The sequence below is a fragment of the Neolamprologus multifasciatus genome, chromosome 18 (assembly GCF_963576455.1).
Source record: "Neolamprologus multifasciatus chromosome 18, fNeoMul1.2, whole genome shotgun sequence".
Lineage (NCBI taxonomy): Eukaryota > Metazoa > Chordata > Actinopteri > Cichliformes > Cichlidae > Neolamprologus > Neolamprologus multifasciatus.
In genome coordinates this window covers 25658792-25672339 of record NC_140456.1, presented here as the reverse complement: position 1 = coordinate 25672339, position 13548 = coordinate 25658792, and the positions used below count along the sequence as shown (strand labels likewise).

Sequence of the window (13548 nt, the reverse complement as noted above, 5' to 3'; positions counted from 1 at the left end):
ACCTGTGTGTTTTACATGGTGCAGAAAACTTTTATTATTCTATAGTTTACATATTTTTATTTACTTTTTATTTGCATGTTTTTATTTTGAAAGTTTAGTGTTAACTTCCGATCCATATCTCTCCAGTTAAGACAACGATCTATACCTGCTCAATGACCTGCTATAAAAATGCAGGGAGACACAGCAGAGCAGAGAAACCAACAGAAATATATGGCTGCAAATATTACTTAGAGCTCCTGTGAGCAAAAAAATACTCAAGCACTGCAGGCAGCTAGCCAGAAGCGATCGGGTCCTTGTGGAGTGCAACAAGAGCGGTAAAAGAACGACTGGCAGACAGGTGGGACTCGGTTTCAGTCGTTCTTCTGCATGGCACGTCAGAGTGGGAAGTGTTAGAGTATTCTAGAACTCGTTTGTACTTGTTTTTGTGCCTAGTCTGGCTTTTATGTAGTAAATTCTTTTTTTAATTACTAATCAGTCACCCCTCTTCCTTTATATTCAAGGGCGTAATTTCCAGGGGGGTTAGGGGAGTTATGACCCCTCCAAAAAAATCAGACCCAACCAATATAACCCCCCACCCCAATAAAATAATGAATTATCTTGCATAAATAGGCTGTAGATTCTCTTAACTTATTTCAGGTATTACCAGCAAAATAGTTGCATGTTTAATCATCTAGGAATTTATTTATTCAGACAGAGATCTTGCCCCCCCCCCCCCCCCCCCAAGTTCAGCACAAAGTTATGCCGATGTTTATGTTCTCCACCCGATTAAAAAAGTCCTCATTCAAAATGTAGAATTCATTTTTGTTTGCATTATTGTTTTGTTTTGTCCTTTTTTTATTATTATTACTTTTTAAGCTGCAAATAGGAATGTGGTTAGCAGTGTAGCTAATGTAGCTTGCAACATTAGCTAGCTAACAGCTAATAACAATTGGAGCTAAAAATTCCTCTGATGTGATTAAATCTAGTATTTTTAACCTGCTAGAGGCATTTTGTCACAGTTTTATCCCAGGGCCAAGCATTTAAACCTCTAGTGTGCGTGCTTTTCAGATTATGACATGTTGAGCTCTGTGCTGGTGGAATATGAGTTTTGAATTCCATAAAATGAAACTTGGCTCTTATCTTTTTGTGAATGATTAATGAAATAATGAGTGGCTAGCACAATTCTGATATCACAAATGGGAAAGAAGAATAATGATTCAAAACTGATGTCATTAAACAGAATGTTTTATATGGTAGATGATGAAAAGAAGTGGAAAGTCTTCAGTCATCTGTCCTGGATTGACATATTGTACCCTTGTAGAAAAGATCAAGGTCTGGCCTCTCCTCTCCAATGAGCACGCAAATGTCTCTTTTCTTCATTCTTGCAGTGCCCTATTTTTAGATAAAAGCAATTCCAGTGAGGCATATTGTTATGAAAATAGGAGCATGAAGAAAATGTTGAAAATAATTTCCAAGCCTTAGCACCATTGTTGTGTTTGTTGTGCTTGTTTGCGGTCTGTAAGGGGGTTCCTGCTGGTTCACTGAAGTCCGTTACACTCTGACACGTCTGTTGATTCATTTTGTTGTCTGACTTCGCTTTGTTTTCAGCCAATGTAGAGACACAAAGCACAGACTGAACTTGACGTGAAAAGGCGCTTTCAGGCAGGAAGTAACAACACCCCTTCTTCCCCCCTCACCCATGTCAGCACTTTGCAGTTTCGGTTCCATCGCTTCCCTTTTTACCAAGCGACATCCAAAATGCACTCTTAAATGGCCATTTGCATATCATCATTGCCCACGCATGCACAGCTCTGTATGTTTGCACTGCAGCACAAAAACAACAGGTGGGGGGGGGGCACGTCTTGCGGTGTTGGGTGTTCGTATGAATTTTGCCAAATATACCTCAACCAGACATCACGTGGTTTCATATCAGTTTCGCCGCTGTGAGCCGATAATGTTATTTGTTTAGTTCGGTGACACTTTAAACACTTCTTCTCTGACAAGAAATACAGAAGCGCAGTCTTCCCCCTGTTTATTAACAGATCACTGCATGAAATAACTGCTACAATACTCCGGTGAACCAGTTACATAATTACAACTGTAAATAGGAATATTATTTCAAAATGATCAAATGAAACAGTTCTAATCTTTTGTCTCCAGCTGGCAGCAGAATCTTCTTGGCTCAGTGTGTGTATTGATTTTGTTGGTTCTCTCATCTGGTATGTTGACAAGAGGCAAATGCATACAGAGAAGCTAAATGACAGCTATTTAATTTGGTTTCAGTGATTGTGCAGGCTGCTGTTACCTGAAGAGAAAGGACGCTGCAGGTTCTATTTATAGGACTCATATGCATTTCCAGAAATTGCGTCTTTTATTCAACAGGTAATGTTTTCTGTTGTTGTTTTAGTTGTTTTGGGGTTGTTGTTTTTTTAATGTGAGAATAGAAAAAGGTTTTGATTTAGCTTGGTGCAAGTTTCAAGGGTTTTACAAATAGACTGTGTTTACCATTGCGTTCCTTTGATTTCTTTCTAGGCTGGATAGCTAAACCTTAACTACAAACCAAGTATCAAGGTTGAGTGTGCCTTTATTGCCACTTTATGCAGGGGCAGAGCTAACCGGTGGCCAGCGACTGAAATTTGGCTACCGCTTTTGTCAACCTACACCACCAATGCTGAAACATGTTAGAGGGTTTGCACCCACTACAGAGCTGCTAGCAGGAAGACTGAACACAGAATATGGGGGAGATCAGCTGGATGTAAACAGAGTGCACGCCACTTTTGCCAATTTGTTGCTGTGGTTTCTGCGAAATGCTGACAAAGTCATCACAGACATGTGGTTTTCATCACACCAGAAGGAAAACAAAGCCAGAAGCAGGATCACGGCCAGCCCCTGTGACTGATGTGTAATGAGTAGTCATGACTTTGGGGTGTCACTGTTGCCGGTGGTATCAGTAAATTCTTGGTTGTAGAGGCTCTTGAGAAGATTTATCGAGTCACTTGCGCAGGAGGAGCTGAGTCTACTTTTCTGCTCGACAGATGTGCAGTTTACATCTGCAAATTTTGTGGTCTATCAGATCTTGTCCACAGTTCCCGCTAACTGTCAGCTGTAATTGACATTTGGAAGCTGGAAGCGCTTTGATATCTTTGTACAGCTTTGCAGATCAAGTAGCTGCACTTCAGACCCTGAGACAGCTACTTAGAGGGGCCCACGATGGGTGGGAGATTTATCAGCTCTGAACCTGTTATTGACTGACAACTTCAGAAGGCTTGTTCATTTTCCAATTACGTTTAATTAGGACCTTGTTCTTTCCTTTTAACTTCTGTTCGAACTAAAGAAACACATCCTCTGCTGCTATGCTGAAAGGCAGCTTCACACTCTCTCCAGCACCGACGTTGCACTTGTCTCCATTTCCATCTAGAACACATCTATTCCCTGTTGCTCTCTACTGTGTCACAATGAATTCGTCCTCCTTCTTTAAAGCTCTCGTGTTCGGGAACAAGCTAAGGTCAGCCTCAGTGCAGACGCATTTTATTATTCATTACATTTTATTCTTTCCAGCACTGCAGTGTCTGGCCTTGCTGGTGGTACAAGTGGAATCACAGAACAAGTGACCTCTGTTATTATTCACACTCTTAAACGTTTTCTATGTGTACAAGGTTGATATTATTCATGCAACGTCGAGCACGTAATCAAACACGAGACAGTATAAACACAGATATTCAAATTGATATTGATATTCGGACATCATCAGAGTTTTTCTTAAATATTGGGTCCAAATTGCTTAAGTGCAACGCGTCACAGTGTGAAAACAATTGTTACAAAAAATTAGGACAAAAATATCACCTCAAGTCAAAACAAACAGAACTAATGAACGATAAAAATGAACGTAATGAACATAATCACAGGTGTCTTTTTCAAGTTTCCTAGTAAATAGTTGGCAGGATGTTGAACCCAGAGGGGTTTTCTATATCACAGATTAAGCTGATGGCAGTAAGCTGTTGTACCGTTACAGGAAGTAGAGCGAGCATGGGAAATGAAACGCAAGCGCCGTTTATAAAAGACGAGGTGGTTCAACGAGTGATGGGTTAAACATTTTTCAGAGAGTTATTTGTGGCCTGCTGCTTTGCACGCCACAGACAGCATGGAGACACTTCTTCTTCTATTTCCTCAATTCAGCTACATGCCCCCAAAGGAGGAAGCATATTTCAAAATGTTTGGTCCAGTAGGCTTACAGACACCAAAGATGAAGGACGACAGTAGCAGGTTGGTGTGTGATTTTCCGTCATTTTTGAATGTTTACCTGTTTTCTGAAGTTGAATATTTTCAGGGGGGCTTTAGCAATTTCTAACAGCTATTGAAAGCAATTGGAGCAGTACAACTTTAATCAACCAGAAATAGATTCAGCAAGCGTTTTTGTTCAAAGAAGAAATATTTTAATCTGTAATATTCACGACATGTCTCTGTACCTTGTAGTTTTGTCTTTTCTGTGCTGCTCAAAGCTGCTATAGCTGACACCATATAAGGCTGTTGAACTTAAAAGCTGTCGTCTTCCCTCATAAGGGTCTCCACGCTTTTCTTAAAAAACACGTCAGCTTATGTGACTGAACTTGCAATCTGTACTATGCTGCAGAGCTGTTGTGCAATTCATATTGTGCCACTTCAGAAAGTGTGCCTTTAAGGAGAAAAGTTTGCTGCAATTGTAAGTGCACCTTCTGGTCTTTTATATTTGTTCTCCCTTGTTTGCAGGCAGAAAGACAAAGAGAGGAAGAGTCGGCTTAGCCTTTTCCTCACCAAGTCAGGCTCTCACGAAAACGTCAGTCCCAGTAAAAAGACAGCTACGACACCCAGCAAGTGAGAAAGAAAAAAAAACTCCATTAACTTCTCATGCAGGCCGTGGTATTTTGCACAAGCGTTATCCCTTTTTAACCTCAGATTTCTGTACCCTCCATGACTCATTACACACTCACAGATACATGACATCTAGTACGTCTCTGTGAGAATCCAAGACATTTTTCTTTTTTTGCTGCATCATTAGAGGAGAGCTGACCGCATCTCTGATTTGTTTCACAGCATCTCAACGGAGGCAGCTTTGCAATGGAGCGACTCCTTTGAAGAACTACTAAAGCACTCAGGTCAGATTAATGCCTGAAACTTTTCAAAAATGTTGTGTCGAATTGTTAAAACGGTTTCTTGTGCTGTCAAACGCTTTGCTTCATTTGAATTGTAAACTGTAACACAGTGTTCGAAGCGCTAAATAGTTAATGGGGAGTGCTGTGAGAGTTTCACTACATCTTTTAATGTTTGTTAACACAGATAGTAATAGAGAAACTGTGCAACTTCCTCCCCTCGTCACAGATGCCGCACAGAAACACTGTGACCTGCTGTTGTTTTGGCACGGTTAACAGATCCATGTAATAAAATCCACACTTTTGAGCAACCTCACACATATTATGGTTAAGCTGTTTCGGGATAGTTAAACTGACTATAGAGCTGAGACTCATAGATTATGAAGTTTTGGCAGGTTTCCACAACACGCTGAAATGTGGAAGCTGCATGTCCTTAAACAGCTGTAGTTACATGAGCGTGACTAACAGTGTTTCTCTGTTTCTGTTTCTTTACATCAGACGGGGTGGAAACCTTCTCTCAGTTCCTCAGGACAGAGTTCAGTGAAGAAAACATTGAGTTCTGGTTGGCCTGTGAAGAATACAAGACCACTGATTCTGAGACAAAGCTGCTGTCCAAAGCCAAATATATTTATACAATTTTTATTGAATCCGATGCCCCTAAAGAGGTATGACATATGCCTTTTTTTACATCACAAACGGCATGGATGTTGTGTTGCTAAGCTGGGCTTCAAAAGCTTAACCCCCCCTGGAGTGCAGTTTACCGTTTTTCTTGGCTTATTTGTCAGTGAGGGCTGTTGACAACTTGAAATATTTATATTATCGTAATAAAAAAATAAGAGTAGGCGAATTCTAAAGTGCTGTGTAGACAGGAGCCCGCAGCAACTTGACCTTTGCGAACAATCATTAGGAGCAGCAGCTCGTCGAGGTCATGCGTTTAGCGCTCACACGGCTGCAAAGCAGGTTGAGTTATTTCTGTGCGAGACAGTTGTGGTTTAAAAGGTTTCCACTCACTTTGCAAAGATGATGCGACCACCATCTGATATGCTTTCAGGGCCCGTAGCATATTTGACCGTTAAAGAGTTCTGCGTCTGGTTTGAGGTTTTCACATTCCTCTGCAAGAGTGGAGAGAGCATCTCCCACACACTTTCAGTCTAAGATGAGTGCATATGTAAATCTGAAAGAGGGTATTCAGAGCAACGCTGCAGTGGCATTATTGCACACAAGTACACAGCTCGAGTGATTTGAAGGGAGAAACAAATGTAAATGAATGCAACCTTCAATACTGATGGTAGACGATAGCGTAGTTTCACACGCATGCATATTTATTTCGAGAGCTGCTGGTAGGTTTTCAAAGGAAAGTATCTTAAGAATATTTCAGTCTATAGAGGGCATAAATATGGTTTTGCCGTCAGTAATTAAACATTAAAAAGCCAGTCACGAGAGTAGGAGGCAGAAAATTTACCTCTATCTGTGATGATATCAAAGAAACTGATGTGTGTCAGTGACTGTTTAAACTCAGATTATCTAGAGTTGAAATATAGTGTCAACAAAAACGCGCACAGGGAAAGAAAACTCACGCTCTGAGCGCAGCTATGAATAACTCACATTTTGGCTTTGGAAAGTGATCCATTAATGTCAAGGTGATGTTTGACATTCTTAACCTTTTTAAAAAGATCCTCTAAAGCAGGCACAGCAGAATTATTTTCTCTTAAGAAGAGCATCTTGACATTCTGAAATTGACTTTTATTTGGTGTAGCGTGTGTGTAACCTTCTGAAACATCGAGATGTGGAGTTTCTCCATTGTTGTAAACGACTCCACGCAGCGCTCACTGCGGGTTTCGGGGTTTCCCCTCTCTTATCAGTAACTTGCATATCTACTCAGGCCTTTGTCTAACCCACTGTCTGCCCCTGCTGCAAACCTACGCAAAAATCCCAAACTCGGGTTGAAATGTACGTGGGCAAGTGTAGATTTAACATGTGTCCCTATTTTTTCATTCAGATCAACATTGACTATCACACCAAGACGGCCATCCAGAACAACATGGCAAAGCCCACAAAGAGCTGTTTTGAAGCAGCTCAGATGAAAGTCTACAGCCTGATGAAAAAGGACTCCTACCCCAGGTTCCTGCAATCTGACATTTATCTGCGACTCACCAGGAGGAAAGGCCCCGGAGCCACCATGTTTCGCAGAAGGTCACGCTCCTGTGTATTCAACGACAGAGGGGAGGCCACGACCGAACCCTCAGCCTGGTAGCTTGGAGGAGCAGTAGCTCACTCTGTGCGATGGATTAATTATTATATTGCAGCACAACTGCTGAAATATAAAGTGTGGTGCGGAAGTTTATTATTTTCCACAGGTTTGCTTCTGCAGAGTGCATTATTTTTTTATAACCACCGTTGCCACAGTGGATTACTCCACACGCACAGCACTGTGACAGCATGCCAGCAATAGTAATCTAAATAACATTTTGGGAAGTACATTTGTTTGCTTTCTTGAATGCACGACTGCTACAAATCTTAAACGCGTGTGCGGTAAATGCGTGGCTACAGCTAGAAGCTGGCTAGTTTAGCTTAGCATAAAGGCCGTTAACAGGAGATTATAGCCACAAAAGCTCTGTTTCAGAGTAACAAAATTCAAGCGCAGTTCCTCTAAAGCTAATTTTGAAAGCTTTAAGCTTTATATGTTAACGGTTCATTCTGTGGAGAAAAAAAAATGATAGTATTTAAAGAAGTTTCACTTCATTCTGAGTCTTTGTGATGGGATACGCTAACGGGCTGCGGGCGGTAGCTTTATGTCATGCAGATAGGAGAGTTCACAGGATTAACCTTCAGCTACAAGAATAATCTCAAAGGTTACGTCACAGCCATGTGGTTATCTGAAAATAATGGACGCCCCCTGGTCAATCAGAATTGAATATTCTCAGTGGCCATTGTATGAAACCAGGTTACTCCGCAGCATCTGTGGATTGATCTATCCAGTCTTTTCCTCAGACGCGCTCTACTTGTGGATTCAATCTTTATTGATGATTTTTAGATTTTTTTTTTAAATCTCACAAAACTTGAATGACAATGTGATAGCTAGCTGGAGACAGAATCTCAGATGAGACGCCTCCTCCCCACTGACAGTATCCAGCCAGCCGTACAGGCAGCCACACTGAGGCAGCCCTCGTGACTTCAGACAGCGTATACTTCATTTGGTTTGCTTTCCGATCCAACAACAGCACCTTAAAACACCATTAATGCAGTCAATGCGGCATACGAGCCAATTTGAATGTGTCTCATTAAAAGGAATTCATGAATTTATCCTTCTATCGCACTGCCCACCTGTCTCAATACTAACTTGCAGTGACAGCCTGCTGCAAAAGTACAGAAACTCTTTAACAAGAGCTACAAATCTCTTATTTCTGCTGTTAATCAAAGACTCATTTTTTTTCACACCAAGAAAATGTATCTGTGCTATTTGAATACTAATATTATAAATTATGATTGCCTTTTTTTCCGTTTGCTACCACCTAATAATTTATGTATTACTCATATGTCATCATGTCATCACGTGTTGACTTGCTGTAAATGATGTGGAGTAACTCAAATAAACACTTTCTTATAAAGCACTTTTAATGAGGCCTTCAGTGGCATTAATTAGTCTGAATGACCGCATCTAAATGTGAAAAATCGAGCTGTAGCGTCTGCATATTACACTAGTGGGGGAAAATTGTGATCTTGTGTTGCTCCCTATTCCAAATCACTGAAAAATTAATAGTCCGTATCAGGTCCCACCACTCTAGCCCGAAATTATTCATGTTACTGTATATGTATGCACAAGCTATACTTCTTGTAAAGACAAGTGTGTATTAATTCAAAATTGTTGCCCCTGAACTCTTGAATATGCATGCAGACTACATCTAAGTACTTAAAGCGGTACGTACACACATAGTGCTGGTTTAGCTCATTAACACAGATGTCAAGGATTCAAGAATGCTTTAAAGGGATAAAGTCAATCTCAGCCCAAGTACCTGTCACTCTATAAAACCTGTGCGGAATACCTCACATTTCCCATTAATTATGCATCCATCTAGATGGCAGCAGCAGCAGCATGCATACACTGCAGTTCCTGCTGTCTTCTCATACCAATAGTCAAAGAAGGAGTGTGGGGTGTGGGATTTATTGTAATGGTCTTTTAACAAAGGTAGTAGCTCTGCTGCCCTCCCAAATACATCACAGCATAAGATTAGTTGCCCGCTAAGACTTTGCTGGCAGATTCCGTGTTTCTTTCCCCATTGGCATTTAAATTCGAAGCTCTGTCTATGCTAAAAAGCCTCTAAAGTCACCCACAAGTTAAAGATGTATTGTGGAACCGCTGAAGGGAAACAAAAGAGTAAGAAAGCAGTTTGCCTGGAGATATGAGGCTTGTAAAACACAATGAATACCAGTCTAAGAGGAGTTTAAAATGAAAAAGATGTATTATAAGGTGGCTAACAGTGGATTTTACAGACCCTTTCTCCAGTATGTTTTTGTTTTAAAAGATTACTCAATGTAGACCGAAGAGCGTCAGCAGTTTATGTACCTGCCGGGCTCTTGTCTCCTTTTTGAGAACAAGTTTGTCCTGTCTCCGGAGCCTGTGTGGCTCAAATTTAGCAAGAGATTTGCTGACACCCAGGCTCACATATTGAGTTGTGATATCTTCCCCCGTTATAAATCCATTTGCACTTGATGTGGTTGACCTGCAAAGATATTGACACACTTCAGTATATTTCACTGCAAACAGAGGGCCATGTCGAGTTTAAAAATCTTGAGGTGAGAGTTTTTTATTTTGTATTAAACCTCCACTGAAGTAACAGAAGCAGCGAGGCACCCATTTACGCTGGGAAAAATCAGCCAGCACTGCTGATTTTTAAAGTGGCTCCATGTTTATCAGTGGACTGGGGGCTGGAGGAAGTAGCCTAAATCGTTTTTAGGAATAATGTCAGACTGAAGGCAAAATGAAACATTGAAACACACGTTGTCAGAAAACATGTCAGTTGCATAAGATCTATAGGAGCAGGCTGAAATAAGTAGCAACTGTACGTATAAGTGGGAATGTAACATTTAACAATTAAAAAAAGAAAAATACATAACATGTTTCACCGAGGACAAGTCGATGCTCTGTCAAGATTTTTACTGTTGTTTATAGAACAGTTACATTTGAAGGTACATGAGCAAGAACGAAAGAAAGAAAAGCCTGCTGCTGTCTTTTAATATCATGTAAGTCAAAAGTCATCACCTTCAAGAGGTCGAAATCTAATTTAAATCAAGTGCTGGTCGCATCTTCGCTCTGCACCAATCTCTACCCCACAGTCTTGAGGAGAACAGACAAACCCCCCGTTTGAGTTCAAATGAATAAAGCAAGCGGAGCACACAACAAAGGGAGACAGGCTGAATCAGAGCCGTCAGTAATTACACAGGATGGTTGACACAAATGTAAAGATAGGACAACTAGAGTGCCCCCATGTGTATGGTGAAAAAACTGCATCTCTACTTGCTGTGGGAGTAGTGAGACGCTGCATACATTCGAGGCCAATTTATTAGGTACACACTACTACTGGTGGGTCAGGCCCCCTTTTGCTTTTGGAACTGGCTTACTTCTTTGTGACGGAGATTCAACAAGGTGATGGATGTGGTCAGCAATAGTACTCTGTGATGTTTAAAAGATGCTCAGATGGTACTAAGGGACCCAGAGTGTGCTAAGATCTTCTTCATCACCCTCAACCGCTGATACAAAGCAGGATGGATCCATGCTCTCATGTTATTTATGTTCAGTTCTGATCCTACCATCTGAATGAAAGACTCACTGGACCAGCAACAGTTTTCCAGTCTCCTGTTGTCCAGTTTTGGTGAATCTATCCAAACTATAGCCTCTGTTTCCTGTTCTTAGTTGACAGCAGTGGTACCTGTTGCGGTCTTTTGCTGCTGTAGTCCATCTGCTCTTCTGCATATCTTCATTGTAGCCAGTGGTCACTGGGATTAATGTTGCCTTTCTATCAGCTCGAAGCAGTCTGGTCATTCTCCTCTGACATCTGACATCAGCCAGTCATTTTCACAGAAAGAACTATGCCACACTGGCTATTTTCTCATTTTTGCACCATTTCCTATAAACCCTAGAGATGGTTATGTAGGAAAATCTCAGTAAATTAACAGTTCCCGAAGCATTCACACCAGCCTAGCATCACCTTTTAAGTCTATGTTAACGAGCAGCTAAATAGGTGTGCTTAATAAAACGGCGAGCTGGTGAGCTAGTCAATATTGCATTATAGATGAGCTACCCATTAGTACCTATTAATATCTTAACAATAACATAGGGCACGTAGAATTTCTTTCCCGTCAATGCCTTTTATTCAGTCATCTATCCTCTGAGTTAATGCTGCTGTCAAACAGCACCTTTTTATTTACATGGTGATGTATTACATTTATAGCTTTGGATTTAGATTTTATTATGTTTTGTTTTATGATGTGATTATGTTTATATTCTAACACGGAGTGGAAACATGTCTTTATTTTATTAAGTTATTTATGTAAAAATTAGACTGAGAACTTCTCTATTGCACCACTGCATTTTCCTTTTCAAATATAAACTTCAATTTAAAAAGACTTTTCATGTCTTAATGGATACCATTTCTCAAAGAGTTTTACTGCAGAAATGAATAGTCCACAGTTGCCACTGGCTCAGGATGAAATGTACCTGTTTTCCTAAAGGATGGTACCAATCTAACTCTTCCTCCCATTGCTTCAGTTTCCATGTTTTCCTCCATCTGTTCTAGTATCTGTATCTCTGTTTTGAAAAAAGATTTGTTTTGTTAAATATAATTGCAATTTTTGTGTGGTCCATACTTATAGCATATGAATATTCCAATTTAAAATCCTGGTTTTCACCTTCGGGGCTCTGTATGGTAATCACCTGCCTGCTTCAGAGGGTTAGGGTCTTGCAGCCTGGGCTTGTTATCATCTCAAAATCCAGACTAAAAGCTAAAGTAATGAAGTCTTCGCAGCTCTGAGGAATCGTGAATGTGAAGACTTGTCTTGTTAAACCAGCATTTTTGTTGCTTTTTACTTTGTTTCTGTCTTATTTCAGTTGTTTTTTTCCTTTTGATGTCCTGGTGTTTTTTCTGACGTACAGCATTTTGTGATTTATGTCTTGGAAACTGCTCAATGAATATAATTTACTTACTTCCTTAGTTACATGTAAATACTGCAATGTAATACGTCAGCCTTTTTTTTTAACTGTTTCCTTGCTTCGCTCCTTCCTTCTTTGATATGTTTTCTTTGCAGCATGTAAGGAGTTTTAAAACATCTCACATTTTGCTTTTTGACTTAATTAATAAAATATAATTTCAACAAAGGAATTGTTCTTTGTAATAAAAAAGAAAAACATTTGAAGCCTTCTCCACAGCGTTATTTCTGGCTGCATTTTGGACCTTTTTTTTTATCCTTTCTGTGTCTGGTAATTATTTATCAGTAACTAAATTACTGTAGCTCACGGCAATTGAAATGGCTTTTCAGCACAAGTGGCCAACTTTTTAAAAAATCTCATCAACACAAGAGGGTGTTTTTTTAGCATATTGTAACAAATGTGTTCTCTTTTACTAAAAGAGCCTTTTTAGGCTTGTGTTGCGTTGCCCTTTTATTCTTGGATTCTCTTAACTTTTCAGAACTAGAAAAAACATCCTGGATGCAGTGAATGCGCAATGAGAGCACACCTTAGTATAGTCCACACGTCTTTCAGGCCATGGGCTCTTTTGAAAAACAAATTCCTCAACCTGGTGTGTCTACACACATGCAAATAAGGGCAGCCTGGGTGTTTTCCATCACCTGTGTGATCACCTTGTCATTTACATTCTTGGTTTGTTTCGGCCCATCACATTTGAGCCAGTGGTCAACAAGGTCAGCAGGCTAAAGCATTCTAGAAATACTTATGATGACATCTATATGTATGACTTGTATGCAAGCAACAAAGTCAAATGAGAAGAGGACTCCTCCATATATAGCTCCTGGTCCGTCATGCTGTTCTTTGATGCATTAGAAAGTGAGAATGACCGCCCTGGGGTTGATGGGTTTGAACACACAGCAAAATACATTCATACAGCTGCCAAATGCTATTATTTACATTAAGTGAGATGTATCATGGAAATGTAAAATATGAAAAACATTCTCCCTCAAACAACAAAGTAGATATTAAATGAAAAGCTTAAACATTCTATTTGTGAAAGACAAAAAGTATGTAATGGACCTAATGTGAAAACAAACCTCACACTGTTAATGTGTGAAGGTGAAAAACTAATTAGAATTGTCTGCACCCGATTTGTTAATTGGTTGTTTTTTAAGACTTCTCCAAGTTTTAAAGCTAGAAACGTCAGTGCAAACTTGCACACACGGTTGACCAAATTAGCTACGTCCCAAAAAAATGTGTCTA

General features: G+C 40.1%; 1 protein-coding gene across 1 annotated transcript; it reads left to right on the top strand.

Moving 5' to 3' along the window:
• Positions 1 to 884: 884 nt before the first annotated feature.
• On the top strand, positions 885 to 8723 carry rgs18 (regulator of G protein signaling 18). The gene is made up of 5 exons (XM_085141393.1): positions 885 to 4242; positions 4726 to 4830; positions 5050 to 5111; positions 5604 to 5770; positions 7105 to 8723. Exons 1-5 carry the CDS (start codon positions 4121 to 4123, stop codon positions 7357 to 7359), a joined length of 711 nt encoding a protein of 236 aa, XP_084997519.1. The 5' UTR covers positions 885 to 4120; the 3' UTR covers positions 7360 to 8723.
• Positions 8724 to 13548: the final 4825 nt, after the last annotated feature.

Coding starts and splice junctions, on each gene's coding strand:
- rgs18 (XM_085141393.1), top strand. CDS start 4,121: ATGGAGACACTTCTTCTTCTATTTCCTCAATTCAGCTACATGCCCCCA. Junction 4,243..4,725: donor ATGAAGGACGACAGTAGCAG/GTTGGTGTGTGA, acceptor CCTTGTTTGCAG/GCAGAAAGACAAAGAGAGGA. Junction 4,831..5,049: donor ACAGCTACGACACCCAGCAA/GTGAGAAAGAAA, acceptor TTTGTTTCACAG/CATCTCAACGGAGGCAGCTT.